This window comes from Copadichromis virginalis, linkage group LG8, assembly GCF_057382275.1.
Source record: "Copadichromis virginalis isolate Kocher_CV1m ecotype Utaka linkage group LG8, C_Virginalis_male_GT1.1, whole genome shotgun sequence".
NCBI lineage: Eukaryota > Metazoa > Chordata > Actinopteri > Cichliformes > Cichlidae > Copadichromis > Copadichromis virginalis.
This window is the reverse complement of record NC_140625.1, coordinates 26,697,956-26,722,051: the sequence shown is the minus strand read 5'-3', so window position 1 is coordinate 26,722,051 and position 24,096 is coordinate 26,697,956. Positions and strand designations below refer to the sequence as shown.

General features: G+C 41.0%; 1 protein-coding gene across 2 annotated transcripts in view; it reads right to left on the bottom strand.

Moving 5' to 3' along the window:
* Positions 1 to 5,674: 5,674 nt before the first annotated feature.
* The window catches only part of etv4 (ETS variant transcription factor 4), a 36,471-nt gene continuing 18,049 nt past the window's right edge, over positions 5,675 to 24,096 (bottom strand). For both annotated transcript variants that reach the window (XM_085466830.1, XM_085466831.1), the window contains exons 5-12: positions 18,348 to 18,477; positions 16,742 to 16,924; positions 16,230 to 16,645; positions 12,322 to 12,390; positions 11,711 to 11,758; positions 10,108 to 10,280; positions 6,860 to 6,961; positions 5,675 to 6,189 (exon numbers count right to left, since the gene is read on the bottom strand). In XM_085466830.1, coding sequence (XP_085322956.1) covers positions 5,962 to 6,189; positions 6,860 to 6,961; positions 10,108 to 10,280; positions 11,711 to 11,758; positions 12,322 to 12,390; positions 16,230 to 16,645; positions 16,742 to 16,924; positions 18,348 to 18,477 — 1,349 coding nt within the window. In that variant the 3' untranslated portion in view covers positions 5,675 to 5,961. The remainder of the gene's footprint in view (positions 6,190 to 6,859; positions 6,962 to 10,107; positions 10,281 to 11,710; positions 11,759 to 12,321; positions 12,391 to 16,229; positions 16,646 to 16,741; positions 16,925 to 18,347; positions 18,478 to 24,096) is intronic.

Below are 24,096 nucleotides of genomic sequence, written 5' to 3'. Positions count from 1 at the left end.
TTCTCTAAATTGTAACAGTAATATTGTACTGCAATGTTAAGTCTTAAGTAATGACCTAAAGGAAATCATAATGGGCTTTTATATTTTAACTAATCGACTGATGTCAGAGTAAAAGGATGGAAAAACATTTGTTTGATGTATTTTGTACAGGAATTGAGACTTTCACTTGTCGGTGTATCAAAGAATTACAGTGAAACTATGAAAACGTGTTCTCATTAAATACTGAATTTTCCTAAGCCTGTTGAGATTTTGTTGTCATCCATCCATTTTTATCCAGCTATCTGAAGTCGAGTCAGAGCTTTTTCCCTTCCTCCTGAGGGATGCCGAATGCCAGACAGATCTCTGGGTTAGGTGTGCCAGAAAAACATCCAATGGGAGTCATCCAGGAGAGGTCCTCATCAGATGCCCAAACCACCTTAGCTGATTTGTTTTGGATGGGAAGGTGGGGTGGCTGCTCTGAGCTTCCTCTGCATGTCCAAGTTACTCTTCCTGATCAGTTGGTAAATTAAAAGCTTTAACTTCTAGCTCAGCTTTCTCTTCACAACCATCAGTAACACCGCTGACTCGTAAGCTCTTCTTACGAAGGTAGAGAATGGTACACTGGAAATTTTCCTGAGGGGGAAATTGTGGTATTGTAGCTAGGCACAAAGAGGAGAATAAAAATGAGCCAAAGAAGTTAATAGAAGAAAAACAATTACAGAAATTTGAATGAGGATGTTTAAAAATGCATGAAAAAGATCAATTTGATAACTTTGATGTTAAGGGTGGATATACTAGGGATTAAGAATCAGCGGTGGTAACAAGCTAACAGGTAACCTAAGGACACCTAAGAAAATATATGAAAAGTCTTATATGAAGATGGAAACTCAAGATTTAAAACTTTAGGATGTTTACAAAGAGACACACTAAATGTAACCAGAGGTTTTCATTACCAGAATTATTCCACAGGCCACTTACAATATATTTTTAATAATGGGATTATCAATATATATATATGTATAGTATTGGGTTATTAATGAGTTAAAAATAAAACGTGAAGGCTAGGTGAGTATAAGCGCATAAGCCAAAAAAATTTTTTTAAACCCCACGCTTAATGCATATTAACCTTGAGCTATGTAGAGTTGCCCAACAGGGGGCAGCAGTGCTGAAACATTTAGCTTCAATCACGAGAAGCGAAATGGCGTTTGACGTGTAACAACTTGCACGTTTGTGTTTGGTGTGCACAGAGCTGGAGAATCTTGATGACAACATTACTCATAAAGACATAATTAGTTATCTTGACATTGCTTAATTGTAAAGATGTGTGATAAAGTTCGTCCTAGGAGTGTAAAGTTAGGATGAACTGCTGAGCATAGGTTGCTGTGTTGGAGCAGAATCTGTGATCAGTCTTACCGAGAATCCCAACATTTGAAGACTTTAAAGCATTTCTGACAGAAAATTGAGCCGTCTTTATAGTAAGTACTCCTTAAATTATTATTATTTTTTATCCATTTGCTGCTGTTGTTTTATTACTTTTTAAAAATGTTTTTTTTAAGTTCGTTTTTAGTATAGCTTTATTGGTTACTTATACTTAAATATAATGGCCTTGGCATAAGAAAAGTCTCATTGGGTGTGTTGTCGGCCTTTTGTTTTGATTGTCAGTGTATTTCCTTAAAAAAAAAAGCTTCCATATTTTAGTGAGTCAGGAGTGTGAATAAAAAAAAACAGCAAAAAAATTAAATTGAAGTTGGACTGCAGGATACATTTTTACTCTATGCTTTCAAACTGCAGATGATGAAACGGATGGAGGTGGTTAAATGGTACTCACCATTCCTGAGGGTCAGACTAATGGTCAGCAGACGTCATTCACAGTTTTCAAGGTATACTGTCTGATATTATCCATGTGAACACTATGTACTTCTTACTTACTGACATTTTCCAGTTCTGTTATGTGTTATTTCCTACATATGGAAACTTTAAGGGTCACTTCATATGAAATCTACCAAATCTAAAAGAATTCCCTCTTGACTCCCTCAGAAAGAAATTATTTACAATTATCGTACAATAACTTTACCATATTTAACCATATTTAATGATACCATGCAAAATTCATACTCTGAATATTTAGGAGTTGTGGTACTTTCTAGTTTTGCCTTATTTGCTTTTTCCAGCATTTTCACATAACTTCATAAGTACAGGAGATAGTCACACAGACGTTTCACACATCACACAAGACAACTCTCTGAAGGTTTACCCAAAATGCACTTAGAAGGTTTTCTGCACTGAGTTGCAAAAAAAGAAAAACATCCAGGGTAGCTTGTTTTTCCTCACTCTGCACTGATGCTCAAAATTGCTTATAGAAAAATTGTGCTGTGAGTTTGGCTTTAGATTGTGACACAGACTGATTTGATTCTAATTTCTAACAGAACGTATGCTTTTTCAGCCCCTGTGGATATCTCCCATATTTATAGTCTCGAGAGCTCACAAATGCTAGAAAAATAGCTCAAATTTAAGTGGCAAACCTCGATTGAGGACCAGTTTTAAGTACCTTCCATGTGTTCCTCTTGACTAAGCAAGGTGAGAAATGTAACTGGTAGGAATCAACAAAAACCAGCTGGATTTTTTTAAATCTTCAAAATGCCCACATATGAACATTTCCAAAATTTGTGTAACCTTTGCAGTGTCTTTCTCTTGCAATAATTCTCAAGCATCCTTGAAAGAAACCTACTTCCAGCCGGAAACTTAATTAAAATGCAACACCACCAATCTCTTGTTTGAGATTTGAAATTTAAAGAAATCAAACTCTAATTTCTCTTCTACGCCAGGCCTATTCCATTGTGACCTCAGAGCTGGAGATGATTATCAGGGCTTCCTCTGACTTTCCACTGGCACACAGAGGCGTAATGCACTCTTGTCTTCAGCAGCCTGAGGGGTCTCTGAGGTTTTACAAGTTCCTTCCAGCCCTGCTCACTACCTCTGACTCATACTTTAATACACAATGATCTTGTTGGGAAGTTTATTATCTTGGCAATTCATCTTAATTAAACAAAATGAAGACTGTTCTATGGATCTAGCTGGAAATTTACACATGTTCAGACTCACTGGAAGATCAGTGCCAACACAGTGTCACAATGCCTGGTGAGAAAAATGGAAAGTGGAACGACTGTATAGCATGCATCTTTAGTGATTTTAAAGCAACAAGAATTAGTTGCATGTGAATTTATTTTTGATTTTCTCTAAGAAACACAGGGTCAAAAGTATACATATCCCCCTTGACATTTCATATCTGGTGAAATGTCAAGTTGCACCTTGACCAGATACTTTTGTTCACTATCAACAAGCTTTTGGCATAATTTTGTCGATATTTAATGACTTTTCTTAACACAGTTTATTTAAACTGGTTAGTTTCCTGGCGTGAACCTGGCTTTTAAGCGCAGTCGACAAATTTTCAGTAGGGCTGAGGTCGGGGCTTTTGAAAGGCCATTCCAGAAGCTTAATGTTAGCCTGCTTTGTCCGTTCCCAAACTAGTTTTGATGTATATTTGGGGTCATTGTCCTGTTAGGACACCCAGTTTTCAACCATCGAGCGATTTGTGGTTATGTTGAAGAATTTGGAGGTAGTCCTCCTCCATTATTTCATCCACTTTGTGCAATGTAACAGTACCAATGGCATGAGAACAGCCTCAGAGCATGATGCTGCCATCACCGTGCTTGACGGTGCTCTTAAGTTTGAAAGCCTCACATACCTCTTGTCATTGTGGCGAAATAGTCTTTGCCTCAACTGACCATAAAACTTTACTCCAAAACACATTTGTCTTGTCCATGTAGGCAGCTGAAAATTTCAGCTGAGCTTAAAGGTGCTAATTTTGAAAAAGTGGCTTCTTTCTTTGTCCATGGTGATGTAAAACTCACTTCACTGGACAGTGACACTGGTGTTCTGCAGTTTCCAGTTCATAGCAGGCCTGGGTTGATTCCTGGGTTGTTCCTGAATGTCCCAAGTAATTTCCTCTCGTCTCCGAGGGTGATAGTTTGCCAAGGTTAGAAGAATACCTAAAGATCTTCTCTGAGTTCCTTGGTCTTTCCTATTGTTCGGAGTATTGGTCAATCCAATGAGTGCAGTCAGTTTATGCTAGCAAAGAAAAACTACCAGTTGTAGCCAATCATGATCACTTAAGACAACTTAATGGCCTTGTCAAGTTAAAAGACATTGTAATCCCTTCAGCACCACTTTAAACAAAAGATTTCAGTGAGTGTATGTATAAAATTCATCTTGCATGTATGATTTTGATCTGGTGAGGACTGGAGTAAACCCAAAATAAATTAAAACTTAGGAACCCAGTTCTTGTTGGGTCTGTGTAATCTATACGGTTATTCCACACTGAAAACAGTTGAAAGAAATTACTACCATTCAGTGCCTTGATGAGTGGATGTAAACTTCTGACCACAACTGTATATGATCTTACTTGGAACTTTTTCTCTCTAGGGCTATTTATCCACTTCAAAGTAGTTGCTTTTTTTTGTTAGCCTTAGCATCTATTAGCAACCCTAATTTCAAGTTGGTTAATTTATCAGTTTTGTGTGTATCAATCAAGTACATGACCCATGGTGTGCTGCAGAGATATGGACCCAGACATGACTCGGTATGCTAGACAAAGTCCACAACCCTACCAGTACTTTTTAGAAGTAATTTACTTAAAGTTAAATCAAGCTATTTGATTCAATCAATCAATCTTAGTTCAGGGTGATGATATCTCCCCCCTGACCTGTCATCCTGGCTCCCCCTCGCCATACCATGTTGGAACAGTGAGCTACTTGTTGTTTCACCGACCCTTACTTATTTTATGGATACAGATGCCCCCAGAAAGGAATCCGAACTTGTGATCCTCCACTCCAAAGGTGTGTAGTCTTGCCACTACGCTATACAGCTGGCCATAAATAGTATGTATTAAATAGTGTATATATAGTCACTTTAAGATAACATTATGGAGTCAGATGAATTATCACGTTCAAATGGCATTTATTATATTAGTAAGCAATGATTTAGTGTGCCTTCTTGAATTTGGTGCCTAACACCTGTAATCGACTTCTTTTGTTCTCTGCAGTGGTTTTCAAACGTCCTGCCTGAGGCACATCGAAGGGCAAGCCAGAATTTCAAGGCACACAATGGAGGTAGCAATCGTTATTGCTACCTCCAGTTAAAAGCTCTTTGGGTTTAAAGTGTGTCTGTAGAGACTTTGCATCGTTTTAGTGCTAGTTAACGCCAAATGATGCATTTAGCCAGAAAGCTGTTGACATTTTACAACTGAACTTGTAACAGGTAGCTTTTGCAGTTTGTTTTTTTTCCCCTCATCTTTGTGGTTTTGTGTTGCTGTCTCCAAACGAAAACGTTTCACCACCTCACAAATGTTATCCTCCCCACTATGAACCAGAATGTTTCAGTTATGCTAAAATATCATCTTTTAAAGCTCAAAGGTATGCGGCCATACCTTGGTTGGTACCATAACCAGTTTTAGCAGCAGATGGTGCAGCTCCACCCTTACAACTATCCCTTAAACTGCCCTCCTGAATGACGAATAGTACCTGGCTACAACGGGTCAGTCTAATTTGAATTAAGAAACACTTGATTAAAATTCTCATCACTATTCAGTAACATTGCTTTCAGCTGTGTTAAAGAATTCTCAGGACTTCAGTTTGAATATTATTATGAGTATTTATTAAGCAATCTCTTCAACCACAGTCAGGTTTATGGATTGAATAAGCCTCGAATGTGAGAGGAATACAGCTCTTAAAAATAAAACAAAACCAAAAAAAATCCCTAATGCGATTAATTTAAAATAAAAACACCATATCCTTATATACAAGAGGATGGGGTGGGCATGTGCAAGAGGTGCATGGGGTTTTGTGGGGCATGTATGATGGTGGGTTGGTACAATGGGAACATCTCTGAAGGTGGGGTAGAAAGGAGGGCGTGTTGGGGCTGGCTTTAGTACATGTAGCCTTTGGAGTAGGGCTGAGGGCCCATGTTTTGAGGGGCTTGTTCCGGGGTGTAAGGCACCCCCTCGTCCAGGTGCGACAGAGGCACTGTGTCCTCCTCGTTGACGTAGCGCTCGAACTCAGCCTTCAGGCTGGGTCGCTGATTGTCGGGGAAGGCCAGGGAGATTAGAGCCTCGGGCTCACAAACGAACTTGTAAACGTAGCGCTCCCCAGCCACCTAGAGAGAGAGAGAGAGGAGGATTATTTAAAATGAAATACGAATGCATTTGTAAACTAATATTTCACAGTTTCTGTAGCCTCTGAGGGCTGCAGAGACTAAGCACTCAGTATAAGAGAAAATTGGGAGATGTATATAAATATAAAAGTGCTGGAAATGTGTTATACCCACTTTGAACGAGAACACCAAACTGTTTCCTTTTCTTTAGCTATCCAGCAAGACGAGTGCACGAGTATATTCCTATTCCAGGGCGTCAGATACTAACTTTTTGTCTTAAGTTGTCACAGACAAATGCACAAGATGCCTTTTCGGAATATTTGGTGTGAGAGTTTATGTTCCTGTTTTTATGGAGCATCCAGTGTGTGGTGATATTTAGACAAAGGGCAAATCTCAAAATCAGCACCTCTCCAGCCTTTTACTGAGTGAAAACAAAGCAAATCAGTGTATTTAGTGTACTTAGACATAAATCCAGGGGTTCCTTTGCAAACATTCATACGTGACAAGTTGCAAGAGGTCTATTTTTTAATAACTTGCCAATGCATCAGGCACTGACATTAAGGGCACTTTTGTGCATCTTTGACTGCCCTCTGACAACTGGAGGCGCTGTACTGAAAACCTATGTGGGATTACTTTGGTTCCCAGTAGATTTAGTGCTGGCTGCGTTTTGTACCTTTTGCATGATTCCCTTCTCGTAGTAGTAGCGCAGAGAACGGCTGAGCTTGTCATAGTTCATGGCTGGACGGTTCTTCTGCATTCCCCACAGCCTGGCAACCTGAGAAAGAAGAAATAAATCAGTTAAAAATGTGTTTGCATGCTTTTAAATAGTGTAAAACATAACCTTCCTCAAATTACATTTCAAGAAGATCGAGTCTTTTTGCGCTAATAGTTGGACACAGGTAGTTAATTCCACAGGTTGCCCACTAGAGGGCCTCAGTAGCAAGCCAAACTTCATTCTGCTATTAAATTCGACAGTATCAACATGCCAAGACCAGGGCGAGTCCTCACATGTGGATTCACTTCCTTTTTATGTAACCATTACCACTTGAATGCAACCAGAGTCCCACAGTGTTTGCAGTGAAACAGGAGTCAGGGCGGGTTGTCAGGGGCAGCCCAAAATTTGAACCCTGGGCTGATAAAGCAGCTCTGCCTCTTATAGAAAATGAATGCCTCACATTAACACCCCCCCCCCCCCACCACCACCACCACCACACACACACACACACACATACACAAGGGGAAATAAATCAAGGAATTGTGCAACAGTGGATAAATTTTCTGTTGACAAACACCTTGGATGTAGGAAGAAACCGTAAAGCTTGGGATGGGGGGGGCATTGATATTCATGACTCAGGAAGACAGGTTGTATCCCACAGTGGCCCAGCAGCCCCGTTTGATCTCTGAGTGCGCTCTCAGCTCTAATTGCGCTTGTAAAACTCTTACCCCATTCATTTTTAATGTACAGTAAAAAGATAATGGAAAACACAATATAGGCCTGTCTGTATTAGGGCCCACCTAAATGGAGGCGCTCTGATATCCAATCAAACTGCAGACTTAAACATTGCAAAAATGTCTGGACTTAAGAAATGTGAGGAGGTGAGAGAGAACAGGGGTGTTGGATGTTTCTGTGATAGTGCTTGTCCTTCATTTATCAATCCAGTGCGTGTTGAATAATGTATGGGGGCCTAATGGAAGATGGATCAGAAAATAGGCCTATGAGGAAAGTGGCCAAATCCCCCTTCTCATTGAAGGTGCTACCTAGATTACAGCAAACCCTCACTAAATTTATTTAAAGAGTATCCTTATCATATTAATGTCACAATCACTACCAGTAATATCAGTGGACAAGGCCACACAGTAATGTGTTAAAAATAATGCATTTTATATCGCAGTAGTCTTTTTTTCAAACATTTAAAGTGATATTGTTACTGCAGAGAAAGCTCCAGTTAAACTAGAACTTCTTTTAAAGTTACCCAACAAAGTGACATATGTCTGACACTCACTGGATATTAAAGTCTAAGGAACTTAGCAAACTGAAACATAAAGATGTCTCTCTTAAGAGCTAGACAGCCTCTGCATCTGTGTATGGCCATTTTCAAAGATGCATTAAATCTAGTTTATGTAGTGCTGCGCAACACCTTCTGCCTCAGGGTGCTTTAAGGTAAAGACCCTACAACATTTGAGAGAGAATCCCAGGAATCAGACAGTCCCCTCTGAACAAGCACTAGGTGACTGTGGGAAGGAAGAACTCCTGTTTAACAGGAAGAGACCTGCAGCACTGATCGAATGAGCTTCTGAAGGGTTGCCCCTGTACTTCTGTAAACAAAAGTGTAAAAGATGGACATGACTACTGGACCTTAAAAAGTTTAGCAAGCATCGCTGTGCCTTAACCCTTTAAGACCTACCATAGAACCAAGTCCGCCAGAGCTTATATTATATTTTTACATGCTGTAGTGCCATTTTTGGGAGCATTTCAAGTTGCTATACATCAATATAACCATTACAGCCTAAATTTTAATAATATGTCTGCATTAAGTGCATAGTAATTACATAAATTGCAAAAAAGTGCAGTAAACTACCAAAAAATTGAAAATCGTTTTTGTTTTTTTAACATATATTTCTAGTTAGAGAAATTTAAGAGGCTTATCCCTCAAAACTGTAAATACAAAAAAGTTGCACAAAATAGTTTCCCACCACAGGAAATTTATTTTGAGTGTCTTCATAGTTTTATTTTTGAAATACACCAATTTCTATACACTGCAGGAAAAACGAAAATAAATATTATAGTGCAAATTTGCAAAAAAACAGCATATGCATCAAAATAAACTATTTTCAGCAGTGCAATATGTGTCCTAAGCATCCCAGAAACGACACAGAAAGTCATAAAGTCAAAGATAACTTTCAAAAACACCAGTATAGGCTCATGAGGCCCTGATGGTAAAAAACTACATTTCCGCGAAAATGACGCCACTTCCGGTTTCGGGCAGGTCATGGCAGACATGTGAAAGTTCGCGCTGACGTCTATTCCAACATAGGAAGTGTTACAAACAGCTGATCGGATCAGCAAAGCGTGTTTCTGAATATTATGTTTTTGTTCCTGCAAGCGCTTTTTATGCAGTTTTTGCAAAGCTATATGTGGAAGGAAACTGTGACTTAGGGCAGGCTGATGGCATAAGATGTAAGTACAACTCCTCCGGTTTCATATGCAAAAAATTTTTTTGCGCTAGCTTACGTGGTTGCAGAGCTACCAGGATTTAAAAATAGTTACGCAAAACAGAGCGTGCCTGCTCCGATCGATTTTAAAGGGTTAAACCTTTGTTCTTTGTAATGGCCAGCAGGGGGCGGCTCTTCTTGTTTCAAAGAATTTCATTTTGTATTGAAGTCTTGGAAACAACCATTGACTCACTTTTACTGGGATGCCAGCGAACTCTTTCCTGATGATTTTATGGGCTTAGTCGTTAGTTTAAATTCATGTGACTACCAGTGATGGTGAAGGACACTGGTAATAGACATGTGATGTGGGAACTACACTACACTACACTTTTCTAAGCAGCCACATCCTGTCTGCTGGTTATAATCAACTGTCAAGTACAAAACAAGAAAAACGGGAAATGAGAGAATCGCTTTCGGTGTGGAAGCCCCTTAATTTTGTTTGCAATTTATGGTCATTCTAATAGTTAGAAAGGATGATCATTCAGACTCTAACCAGAGTAGATAATACCGTTTCAGTTACAAATCATTAGCCAATGAGTGTGTGGTTTCACAGTCTGATTCATCCTCTGTTATCAAATCGGGTTAAAATAGTAAGACCAGTGGGTGACATCATGATGGCTAGCCTGGTCGATTATAGTGCCTACAGACAACGCTTCCCCACCATCTTTGATTGAAGAAAAAAAAAGGTCGTTTACAGTTCAGACTTACCTCTTCTGGTTCAATTAGTTTGAATTCCATGCCGCGGCCTGTCCAGGCGATGAAGTGGGCATTGCCTGGGTCATCCAGAAGGGCCACCAGGAACTGCCAGAGCTGCAAAGAGCCACGGCGCTGGTAAGGTGTACCCTCACGGAAAAGACCACCCCCTTCCTGCTTCACCTCACCTGGACGAGGAATACAGAGGTACTCAGTATGTTTATAGGCGTCAAAATGCTTTCCATCTATTTCATGTAACCAGGAATTTAGAGATTTGTTGCCCTATGTGCACTGTGGTTTATCTCCAGCCAGTTAATGTGATAGTTGATATATTTTCAGCACATTAATGCATCCGACCATTAAGATTCAATCACTAAATTATGGTCTAAAGTACTTCTTGCTGTGCAAACAAGAAACATTTGACCCCTAACAGCCCAAAAGGGGCTTAATTCTAGTAGGATAAGTACATCCGTAGGTCATCTAATCTTGATTCCCCCCCCCCCCCATGTTTGCATACTCACGTAAACCCAAATCCCCATAAATGTCAGCTTGCAGCTAAAAAAGCCAGAGCATGTTGAACTAGAGGCAAATAGAGATAAAAGTAAGGGGCAGTACAGGGCAAAAAGAAAGAAATCAAGCTTACTACTTAGTAAGGTAAATGGACACTGATTGGTGTTTGGTTCTCGGTTGTTTACCAGGTACTTGATATGTTGTACACAGGTGTTGGAACATGAGATGCACAGCTAAGTTACTGCTGTCGTCTCTCAGAGAACTTGCACACTTGACTGGTTCAACGAGTGCTGACGGCCTCAGGCTCTTCACTCAATCTCCCTTAGCATCAATAACCAACAACACCATGGGAAAAGCTTGTTTCTGTGACAGAGGAGCCCTGCCTGGAGGGTACAAGGAAACCAAACCCACTAACTCAGTTTCTGAGTTCACCGGGATCCTTCTGATGTGTGTATAATATGATAGACAGTAAGGCAGTAGTTCCCAACTTTTTTTTTTTTTTTTTTTTGTACTATGATGTACCTCGGTTTCCAGCAGTTTCATTTTCTGCAACCACCATGACCCCACATTAACCAATTAGCATGCAGATAAAATGGGAAAAATTGGCTTCTGTGTAAGAAAAACTAGACGTTGTTTTACTCCATACTGTCAGTACACTGTGAACATTAAAATGACGTGTAAATAATAATTATTGCTGCTCTGTTCACTTCGATTCTAAAGTGCAATTCACTTTCTGCAGCAAATTTCAAATGTATACCACTTTCTTGCTTTTTGACCATCATTAAACGCATTTCTTTTTCTTCTGCTTAGCCATTTACTTTTTTTTTTTTTTTTAAATAAACCATTAACCTTTCTTCTCAAACTTGTTAAGGTTCACTAAAATTGTAATAGTTGAGTTAATCCTTTCATGTCCCCCCACAGCGACTGTAGTGATACCCTTGGGGTACTTTTACTTCTGGCAGAGAATCAGTCATGTAAGAGATTGAAGTAAGTGACTGTGTTTCCTGTGATTTTCTTTTCTTCCTGTTGTCACTAAGTAACACCTGTGTGCTGTGCATTTGAAGTTGTGTGTGTGCATGCAGAGGGGATATGTGGTAAGCAGGCTCACCTTCGAACTTCTCTGGAACCACACGGGAGTCATTTTCAAACAGATACCCTAAGAGACGAGGGGGGAGAATTGTGTCAGTATTTCAAATGGACTTCATCCTGGCACAACAAGGTTGTTCATCTGGAACCAGTGGCAAGCTTTAAATATATTTCAACCAAAATAACTCACAACATTAATGTCCTTTTAGTATACTAGACCTGTGATATCTTATATGCTGAGTGCATCTGAATGAGATTTCAAATTGCCGAAAATGGTCTTGCAAACAATGGTAAAGAAGGGAGGGCTTGTTTTCCTTTTTGCTGGGGAAATAGTGTGCTTTTTCTAAGACTTATGTTTATTCAGGGATTCTTGAGGCAGGGGTGAGGCGAGAGCCTCTGCCAATGGAAACAGACACACCACTGGTTGGCCAATGGAAGCACGCACACTCTAGGCCGGTTAGCCAATGACCGCAGACCTCTAACCAGAGTAGATAAAGCTTTTGAGACAGGGCAGATTGGGTACATGCAATTTCTGTATACTGACATCACTTAAATTCCTTTAACTCCATAATAACTTTTATTGGAGGCCTTTAAAGGGCATTATTGCAGTAGAATGCAAAACATTCACATTACCTTCATTGCCATGCTGGGAGTTTGGGTAGCCCTCATTGTGATGGTAAATAGAGGGACATCCAGGCACATCTGTAACAGAAACAACGAACTACAGGTTAACAAATTGAACCGACATTTAGATTATGGCATAAAGTACCATTTAGAAATCCCTGTAAGGTGTCAAGTCAAATTAAAATGCAAGGATGGCTGCTAATGTGCTTTCCTAAGCACTACCTGTTTGAGAAAAGTGGGTGTATTAGCTGGATTTAGTGGGATCATTGTGACCTGCAAGGGCAAATGCTGCATTTATCATATCACTTCTCTTGTCCCTGGTGGTATTTTTAGGCCATGAGCAAGCACCTGCACCAGACCAGAAAAGTGGTACAGTATACAGTGTCTGCACTTTGTCTGGGCACATCGTTGGCTCGCTCAAATCACTGATATAGATTTTACACTGCTCTTCATAAACCTTCCGGCAAAATTCTCTGCAAGTTGGGACAGTTGTGAAGTGCATTTCACATGTAATGTGAGAATATTGTTTTCCATTTCCTGTGACCGAGCCACTAACCTTTGTCTGTGTGTTTTTCTCTTTCTTTGGCTAAGCATACAAAAAAAGGTGACTCATTGCCTATTATAAGAGCTTGTTTGTCTGTTTTTTACAGTCTGTCAACTGTATCAATGAGCCAAGCAAGTGTATAAAACTGAAAGGTGCAGCTCTTTGCCTCTGGCTCTGACCGTGACTCACTCCTGGGGAATGCAGCTGCAGCTCTGCGACTGTGATAAGATGCCACTGGGGAAAATCAAACCTCCATTCCAGAGCAGCGGCGCTCGATCATACTGTAAATAATATGTCTGCCAGAGATGGCAGGCTCTCACCAGGGATTGATGGGTAGACTGGGTGTGAGAGCACTGGGGTTAATTGTCTGCTCCGTGGCATGACCATTCTGCGTCTTTGATTCAACACAATAGCAGTGATTAAGCGATGGAATGCCAATTTGTATGTGAAACTACGAGTCTCATTATCTACCCGGCTTTTAAAATGAGACTGTATACTTGCGGCATTTGACTGTCATTGTTCACATTGTGCAAAGTGAAAGAAAACACTGGTGGTGTTTTTTATTACTCGCTTTCCATTACGTGCTTCTGACATCAAAATTTTGGGATAGAATTTCTTACAGTGACACTGTAATTCAGCAGAAAATAACAAATAACTGAAGGAAAGTATGTCTTCAGACCTGCCTGTATGTATGCAACCTTGCAGATGTTGCGGCTGGCATGGCTGGGTTTTGTATGCTGCACATTAAGAAGCTCAAGAAGATCAATCGACAAGTATGTAGCATGTACTACTTGATCACTTAAAAAAAAAAAAAAAAGGCAATAACAACTGTCCTCAATCATTGCTTAGGAGATTTTTGGGATGCGGTTTCTATCGTGAAGACTCCAATTCAGCTGCCTAAAAGAAACATCATTTTCCATTTAAATGTTTGCAGAATGCTTTTGGATTTTTATTGACGTGTTAAAAGAAAAAGGTTCTTTTAGACCAGCGGTCCCCAACCTTTTTTGAGCCACAGACCGGTTTAATGACAAACAGTATTTTCACGGACCGACTTTTAAGGTGTCACGGATAAATACAACAAAATAAAATGATACGACCAAGACACAAACTGTGGTATTTTGTAAATATAATAATAAACGTGAATTCTCGGTGTAATTGTGTAACTTTATTAGGAGCGTCCTCCTGAAGTGCGCCAACAACATTGAGAGTAACATCCTCCTCTCTGCCCCTTAGCGCTCTATGGTCGCTATGGTAACCCGTAAATATTCCTTTCAAAATAAGACACACAACTACAACACGGGAAAAGACCCAGGGAAACCTAGTTAACTACAAAAAACCTGAAAACCATAATTTCACACCTGAGCAACAACTCTCACGGCCCGGTACCGATCCGTGGCCCGAGGGTTGGGGACCGCTGTTTTAGACCACCTGAGATCCAGTGACTGACTTTTCAATACAGATGTTAAACACTGCTCAGTAACAGAGAGAGAGAGTACATGTTCTTGAGTGCAGAAAATTTACTGGTAATCACATCCAAGTTTTAGGCCCCTGTCACTTTCTATTATCCTGCACACAGTCCAGTCACTTGTTGTATAATCGTCTACAAAAATAAAGATAAACTTTGATCTTTCATGTCAGATCAGCCTCTGGATTGGTTAAAACCCATATCAGAGAGAGTCTTTTAAGGAAACCCCACCAAATAAAACTTGCTCCTCCACCTAGCAGTTATCCACAGAAAAACATCCTTTGGTACTTTCCCCCATTTCTTTCTCAAGGTTGTGTGACTCTTGTCATTGTTACTGTAAAAACAGCAAGTCAAGACAGTCAGAAATTCTGTTTTCTTTGGATTTCAGCCGTTTTCAGCACATGTGGACCGCTGTCAGCCCTCTAGCCATTTTAATACAGGTGAACGAGGATGCTACGTGTTACTTTTCTCGCTCATTTTAGATTTAGGGAGAAGCCAACAGAAGAGCTACTTTGTATACTCGAATGCTGGTAGTGCTTGTTGTTAAAGTGCCTGAGCTGGCTACCCCACCCCTTACCTCCCCCCATTACCCTTCCACTCCCTCCCCTCACCCACTCCCAAAGCCCGGCCAGTGAGAGGTTCGAGTTACTGTGGCCACGCTCATTTTTCCATTATGAGTTCATCTGCCTGCAGAAAAAGGAAGCCGCTGGTGCAACATGAAACCCTGGAGCACTCCACCGGGGACTCTAGTCTTTCCAGTGCCCTCCATTTTCTCAATGAAATTCCTCTGCCTCTCTCTCACAGAGAGCGGTGAAGGGAGGGAGCGGGATAAGGAAGGAGGGAGGGAGGGAAGGAAGGAGGGAGGGAGGGAGGGGTGTAGCTACAGCAGAAAAAAAACTTTTTTTTTCTTCCTTTTCACTGCAAAGTGTCAGAGGGTTGAAAGGAGGAGTTTTGGAGGCTAAGAGGGAGTTGAGTAGGAGTGCAGATACAGTGAAGAAGTTTGTTTGCCTTTTGGACATTTTGTTCTAGAGTAAGCAATGTACACAGGGGAGGGTTTTCAACCCATTGATTCGCAAGCAGTCTAACAAGGAGAAATGCTCTATATTTGCTGTTTTGAGTCCCTCAATGCTTTTTAATATGACCATTAACTGGTTGTGAACTATTTTCTGGACCAAAAGACAAAAAAGATTAGGACATGCCACCCAGGTCTTGGAAATTAATAGAGTAAAAGAATTTTAGCATACTCTTCAATTGTGTCTTTTGGCTCTTGTGCAAAACCTTTACATGCGCAGAAAAAGAAAACACAGTTGTGTCCATGCCAAACAGAGTTATAATCTCCCAGTAAAAAACAACAACAAAAAAAACACTATCATTGTGCCTGCAATGCCTTGTTTGCAGAGAAGGTTTTTTATACGGTCCTTATCTCCATCACTATGTAACATACTGGCACAATGTGTCTCACTTTCCCATCTGTTTCCTTCTCGCCTAATCTCTGTGGTCACATCCACTGCATTTCAAGATGGATGAAGTCCCAAATAAAGCTTTTCTCTTCTTTTACATATTTTTCAGTTGAATTTGTTAAACAGTGGAACAAATCTGACTAAAGCAGCTGTTACTTTCAAGTCATTTTTTAGTCCACGGCATTGCTTAAGTCCTGAACATTGACATCTTTAATCAACACCCAGTAATTGGGTGTTGATTACTTGGATCACTTAGAAGAAAAGTTGGAGATGTCAGAATGTCTTAGTGTTGCTAAAATGTTTTTGTTAGCAGAGCAAGTGCTTAAACAGTGTTGTCCTGTTTTTGGAATTCCACCTGACCAATCAGAGCAGGTTTGTCTTTACTGGTGGTCCTTGGACAGGAGCTAAAACGATGCGTTTCAGACAGATGAGTGTCATTATTGCTCACCTGGTTCATAGGTGTAATCTGTGGGCTCCTGCTTGACCATCATGTGGGCTGGTGGGAACCGATGTGGGTGCGAGTGTAACTGTGGGTGTTGGTGTGGTCCATGGCCATGGTTGTGTCCGTGTCCATGCCCGTGTCCCTGTCCACTCACATGACCCGGCCCCGCCATATGGGCTGCCCGCTCATACAGCGGGTCCATGTATTCTTGCTTAAAGCTTTGCTGCAGGTAAGGCATGCAGGGGTCAGAGTGCTGCCGATGGTAGCCAACACCACCACCGCCCCCTGGCCCCCCACCGCCACCCCCACCTCCACCAGTGGTGCAGTGGCCAGCTGGGGCAGATGGCATGCGCTGAAAGGCCTGCGCTGGTTGGGGGAACTGAGGGCACATGGGGTCTCCTGAAGGTCCCTGAAACCTGGAACTGGGAAATGAAATAAGGCAGTTTAGGATGCATTCGTCAGGAGAAATCAACATAATATCCAGAATTCCCAATGGTAAGATTTCAGTGCCGTGTCACCTGGCGTTCATGGGGTAACTGTTGCTGGGAAGTGGCTGGGAGGTGGCACCTGGGTTCATGTAACCAGCATCGGGCCGTCCGGCCGTGGCAGGTTTGGGGGAGTAATGCTGCTGCATGGGAGACACGGGGGTCCCTGGGCAGGAGCTCTTTGCTCCTCCTGCTGCCCTTTTCTGCTCATAGGCACTGTGAAGTCAAATAACACATGAATACACTCATGACAAAAAAAACATCCATGCATGACTACACATGTCACAACAGGGGTGAGCTGTTTCTTCAATGAATACAACAAACAAAGCAAGAGTTCATGTGCAGGGATTCAGTCAATAATGTGTGATAAGAGTTTACATGTGGGTTGACCAACTTGGGCTTGGTCATTGTACACTTTTGTTGAGAGAAAAAGTAAAATAAGCATTTATTTTGTCTTTGGTAAGAGTGGATGTCTAAATATCTGAGGAGGCAATTAATCATCCTTTTGTGTCACTTCAGAGTTCCTCCCCCACTTTCATACAGCAGAAATTAGTTGTTACGGTTGCCACAAATACTCATTGCTTGAGGTGTGCTTACTCATTGCCCATCATTTAGCAGAAAAAATGCTTATAGCCGCGGACTTGGTTGCACACTTTTGATTCCAGGTCAGCCACACTGGCCCCATTGAGCGGGCAAGTTCACAAAATTGGGAGATGTGATAAAGGCAATTTAAGACTTGCCATTGTCATCATCATGCATGGCAGCGTTTACAAAAGTGATGCAATGACTGCTGGTATACTGCACACTTTGGTGTTGTCTCCCATTTTGTGCAACGTGGGACAAGTCTGTGCCAGCCTGCTGATTCCCCTCCACAGAGATCTCTCTGATACAGATGACACCATCACAGAGAAGTTGTTGCTACAGTTGGAAAGTTTGCAGAAAAATTTCACCACCTTCAAACTTTTCCTCCCTGTTTTGACTTCTTGTATCCTTATTCCAGTGTTGTTCAGGTTTACTACCAGGATTAGACTGCAGCGAGTCGAGCGCACGTCAAGAGCAGAGCAGCTCTCTAATGTGTCAACCATAAGCCAAAAACAACACCAAAGCACGAGTAGTGGTGACACTGCTTTTGTTTGTGCTGTTGCGTGCCGAGGCTTAAATTTAGAGGCGACGGTGGTGGCGGTGCTTTTGCCCTTCAGCTTTTGAACAGTTTGCCCGAGGGGGATGAGGCTTGCAGTGATTTCCTGTATATCAAGCTTCAAAACACTTAAGTTCGTGACATGACATCATATTTTCTTTATTTTAATTGACGTTTTATTTTTTGCATTATTACTTTTGTGATCTCCATTGGTTTTTTTTGTTTGTTTGTTTTAAAGGTGTTGTACAAAAAACTTACTGTGACTGAAACTATCCTATATTGAAGAAACAAGACCGTTTTGTCTGGATTGTCTTGAATAATCATGAAGGTAATTTTTGATGTTTGATGGCATTGTTGATGAAGAAATCCCAGAGATAAAATATTAAAAGTTCGACAGATTCAACCAAGAATTTATCTTCATAGTGAGATAAAGATAAGTTGAATGCACCGTTTTTATTTGGGTGAAGTCATCCATGACTAAACATGCACTACAGTAAATACCTGGCATAAAGGCACTGCTCTCCACTGGGGTAGCTGAAGCTCGGTTTGTGGCTACAAGACTGGCTGGGGTCGGAGCCCGGGCTCTGCGGTTCCTTCTTGATGGTGACTGGAGGGCTGTGAAATGCCACCGCTACAAGAGACAGTAAACAGAGATGAAACTTGGCGCACACACAGGACAACTTTTGTATATTCTTTTGTCATCCAGCCCTGCCCTGATACTACTGCTATTAAGCTCAAAGGCAAAAACGGCAAAAACAAATTCTTCTGTCTGCACAGGAATCTCTTTTACATGCCAGCCTAGATGCTTTAGTGACTGTCAACTGCAAAACACAGGGCAGCAGATAGACACGTATAAACACACATACACACACACTTACATAAACACTGACAGAGACAGGCACACAAAAGCACACATGCTCGCACACGACCACATTCCAGCAGTCATTTGAAAGCGCAGAGTGTCCTCGCCCACTTTTCTTCGCTCTTCCAGACACAACAGCAGTCAAAACTTCCTCTTTCAAAGTTAAGCTTTGTGTTAAACTTCAAGTTAAACAACTGTACGGGCCAGAGAGATGTCTATGGAGCGATGAAAGCAAATGTCACAGCTCTGTTAGAACGGCATATACACTCAGCATTCTTTCCGATTTGGTATCCAGATGTCAGCCTTTGCTTGTATCCTTCTTTTTTTGCATTTGATGGCGAGATAAAAAAGAAAGCACAGACAGCGATAACAGATAACCTGATAATGTGTCATGTGCTACAAAAAAAAAAGTTTCAGCTTCTTTTTAACTAAATGTTTTTTCCATATGATGATCCCCCAAAGGAATCTACTCAATCTTTAACACACCAAACTGTCCATCAAGCCAGACTGCTGGAGGGGACCTTTGCCTCGACAGCCACAGAAACCACCCAAAGTGGAGCTTCAAAATGTGCCGAGGGCTTGTGTTTATTATGTGAGGGGAGGTTTTCACCCGGAGAACTGTACAGGATGTTTTTCTGGTCCCGACAGGGTAAACAGCAGCAGCTGCGCACTTCCAGCTGGGGAGGCATGTATTTAAGTGTGCGCATGTGTGCAGGAGCGCGCGTGTGTATTAGCAATCTCGGCTAGTCTCAAAGTGGGCTGCGTGCATAAAAGTGTGTATCCCTTTTGTGTGTGGGTGTGGGTGTGTGTTCAGTGGGTGTGGAGCTGACGGAGCAGACCACACTGAAAGCTCAACCCAGGTAATTATATAGCATCGTCCATTCACAAAAAGAGGAGGAAAAAGAAGTCTGGCTCTACTGAATGAAGCCCAAAATGACTGTCCCACTAAAGCAGGAGGTAGAAAGTGAAACAAAATGGAAACTGACACAACATTACAGTGACATAAACCACAAACTGCCTCAGGGATCTGCTGTTAAGATGGAAGTTGGAAGTATTACTTCTTAAAAAAGAAATAAAATGGCAACATTAAAATAGTTTTCATTAAATGGTTGTACACTCGGTCAACAAACATATGTAGTCACATGAAAACAGTTATTATTTTGCAGGACTCTTAAGAAGCTTTGTCAGTTTGCTGGTCTGAAGCTTTCCGGTGTGTGCTAACACAATTCCACCCCATAGTCCTACCATTCAATGCTTAACAAACTGCCAAAAAAAGGTCAAGAGCTACATCTCAGATTCTACAGGCCTCGGTGTGTTAAATGTTAACGTTCATGAGAGTATAATTAGAAAAAGACAGATTATTTGGAAGGGTTGCCAGGCGACGACCTCTTGGTGGCAGAGCTCAAGTTTGCAAAGTTACAACTGAACAAACCACGACACTTCTGGAACAGTGTCCTTTGGACTGATAAGACCAAAGTAGAGACGTCTGGGTACAATATACAACATATGATGATCTGGGCTTGTTTTGCAGTCATTGAGGCCATCTGCCCTCCAGCTAAAGCTTGGGCCAAACAGAGACATACAAGAGTGTCATCCCAAGCACAGCAGCAAATCTACAACAGAAAAACCTATGAGATGGATGCAGTGGTGCCATCCACACCTAAACCTGATTGAAACTGATATAAACAAATGTCTGCAAGCCTTGATGAACTCATGTACACTGTAAAGAAAAGAGGGCTAAAGTCCCTCCACAGTGACCTGAGAAACTGATGAAATCATATAGAAAACCATTACCTGAAAACATTGCTGCTAAAGGTGGTTTTTACAAGTTACTGAATAATGGGACGTACTTAGTTTTGCAGGACTGTACAAGTGTAATACCTTTACACAACGCTATCGCTAAAGTAATAATAATAATATTTAGTTGATAAAAAAAAAAAGTTTGGAAATGCCAACAATTCACCCGAGTTTTTTTGCTTCTCACTCACTAGTTTCACACACAGCAGAACATTTTATATATGGTCCCATTTACAGTAAAATAAACAAAACAAAAATATACTACAGGGTGTGACATCAACTGCTGTCCAATATACCTTGCCCTGCCCTTTATTATTTTCCCTCTCTGAGCATGTGTCACAAATACCCTTTTTAAACATTTTCAATAACACCTACGCATATCCAAAATCCTCTGCCAACTGCTGTGGATTCAAACTTGCAATTCCTGTTCGAGTGTTTGTTTTACTTTAACCTGAATGCCTTTGAGAAAGCAAACACATTAAATGATAAATTATGTGATTTCAGAGCGCTGCTCATCATCATATCCTTCCTATTTTTGGTCTGTACTTACTCTCCCATGGCAGGCAGGCAGGTGAGGAAGTGTTGGCTTTAGTGGAGGATCAACAGGATTAGAGAGCATTTACCCAGATTTCCCAGACAGACGCGATGGGATTCCAGCCTCCTCTAAGTCTCCGACAGTTTGTCTGCTAGCACACAGAGGGTGGCACATGACCGCTGCTCTAATAATACAGCAGTGTTTGTCTGTTGACATCCCCATCTTTCTCTGTCTTGGTCATGAACTGCAGACAATCCTCAGAGAGTGTCCACTCACAGCGCGGCCAAGCAGAGCCACTAATGCGATTGGCAGGAATATTGCCCTTGATGTGGCTTTCAGTTCATGATGATGTTCCATTTCAAAGAGACCGGCCGGGTAACGGCGTCAGCTGTACTCAGAAGGGTCTGGGTATGTGTGTGTGTTTGAGTTATTTGTGTGTGACCTTTCTGGAATATTAATTAATCTGGTAAATGAGCACCATGCAGATTTGTGTGTTTGTGTAATTTGCCTGCGAGTGTGACTGCTGTCGCATGGGGACTTCAATTAGACACACACACAGAGTTGGTGAAACATGAATACAGCAATTTCTGAGAGAATCTGCAGTCATTTTCACTAAAGGAACACAATCGCACTTGCAATGAATGATAACGTGTGATTTGGAAAAGCATTGTGCTGACAATGGCCTAAACATGCTGGGTCCCTTAGAAACACGGATCCATCTACACTATCTATTGTTAATGTTTATCTACACTAACAAGTGACAATGATTTATGAAATCTGGGGACTGTTTACTATACATAAGTGTTCAGAGGCCTATTTTAAGCAGCCAAATCTCCTGTGCCCTGGGGCAGATTGCACTCCATTACTCAAATTTATCATCTTACATTTTTTAATTCTTTCAGCTATGCTAAAATGTGTGCTACTCCCCAGCTATTACAATCTAGTTCTTAAGAGTACCATGACATCAGTTTTAGGACCTGTAAGGCTCTGATGGCCTCTCTTTTTTTCTGGTTCGGGCCACTTTGTATCTTTCTGCTAAGGAAGCACACAAAGTTGTATTGTTTCCGTTTGTGGACATTTTGTTGCTTCGAATTTCTCATGAAACTTGTCATAGAGTTCTTGTACAAAGAAAGTTCTTTTTGTTTTTTCTTCCCCAAAAGAAATACCCCCGCGGGCGATGCTTCAGACATCATACAATGAGCCAAATGTATCACTTCTAACAGTTTTCACATGTGTACTTACGTAATTGGAAAAGGGTGGGTTTTTGTAATTAACCCTTAAGACCAGTTAAGTCTTTAATATATTGACTTGCTTTAGATAAAGTGGTCCACTGGGCTGACTGGAGCTAAAAAAAATGGCTTCTCCAGCACATCCCTGTATCTGTAGTATCAAACCCATGAGTGAAAATGCTCCCTGAACCACTTCTTCATTGTTTGAGTTGAACTAATCCTGGCATTATCATCCTGGAGTATGTCTGTGCCAGCAGCGAATACAAAAGAAAACTCCATTTAAAATGGAAAAACCTGGTCTTTTTTTTCTGACCTCATTTCAGGTCACATCATAAGACTGCCCCTACTGGCTTGTACGGTAGCCACGAGGCGTGATGGGAACGCCACTTTATCCCCTTCTCTTCTTACCCAGAGGCATCCATTGATCTGGACCAGGGCAAATCTGGATTCAGACCAAACAGTGTTTTCTTTACCATTGCTCCAGAGTCCAGCGTTTATGCTCCCCAAGCAAACTAAAGCCTTTAATTTTGATTAGCCTCACTGATAAGTGGTTTTCTTAAGGCTACACAGCTGTTTAGTCACAATCCCTCGAATTCTTTTTACACTGTGAGCGTGGAAATGTTCTTAATTTCACTGTTAAACACAATCAAGAGTTTTATTGCTGATTTCAATGATTTTATTTCACCAAGTGTTTAATGAACCTCCAGTTTCTGACTGCATTTATTTCTCAGAGATGACTATTATTCACCACTATGTCCTTCCAGGTTTAATGGACAGCATTATTAACTCAGTTTTATTTGTTTCAGTAGATTTTCTTAGGTTTTTTTTTTTTTCATCACTTGATGCGGGCCACCAATGACTAACTCTTCAGACGTGGAATAACATCTTTTCCACGAACACGGGATGTGTCTTCCTACATGGTGCTTTAAGAAATAAGCTATTGAGTGCATCAGTTGGGGTTAAATAACCTGTTGCCAGCTGAAACATATTATTCACTGCAGTAATTATCCAGTGGAAGGCTCTTACCTGTTTGCTTAGTGAAATCCAAGTGGGGACTTTTTTTCCCCCCCAGGTAGTGTATATTGTTTAAGGTGCACGTGTGCATGCAGAAAATCTTCTTCTTGACACAGTAAAACTTTGATATATTAGAGCTAGAATGAAAAATTGGGGATTGCCACAATAAAAAAAAAAAAAAAAAAAAATGTTGGGACATTGCCATCTTTAAAGCCAAGCCGCTGGTGTATCTTAAAACATAATCTGGGAATAAGTGTAACATCCAGCTCCAGGAATAGTCATTAAAACAAACTCTGGTCTCCCCCAACTATTACAAACTCTCTGGTATATCACAGTAAATCTCTCTGTCCAAATGATGTCAAATTTGCAGCTAAAGTTTATACGGTGCTGGCAGTCTTGTAAACGGATCCAGGGAGAGTTATGTTCTTCCACGTTCACTTCTCTTCCTGCTTTTATTTGGGGCAGTATAACCTCCTCTAACTGCTTTGTTAAATGTTACATCATCACAGAGACCCTCATATTTCATGGTTTTAGGGGGAGGGACAGTTTGTGAACTTAAACATGGATCACGGAGGAAACTGAAAGGTGTTTAGAAGTCAAGAGACAGATACAGTACACAACAGCTTTTGCGTTGTAAATCAGACAATTTTGAGATAACACAGAAGTATATACGGTAAAATAAATGTATGCGAGTGTAGTGATGTGTATGCCTTTCCACATTTCATGCACAGGAGTGTATAAAATGTGTGCAACGTCTGTTAGATTCCCACCACCTCTTAAGGTCAAAGGGCTCTTCCTCAATCCAAACACATC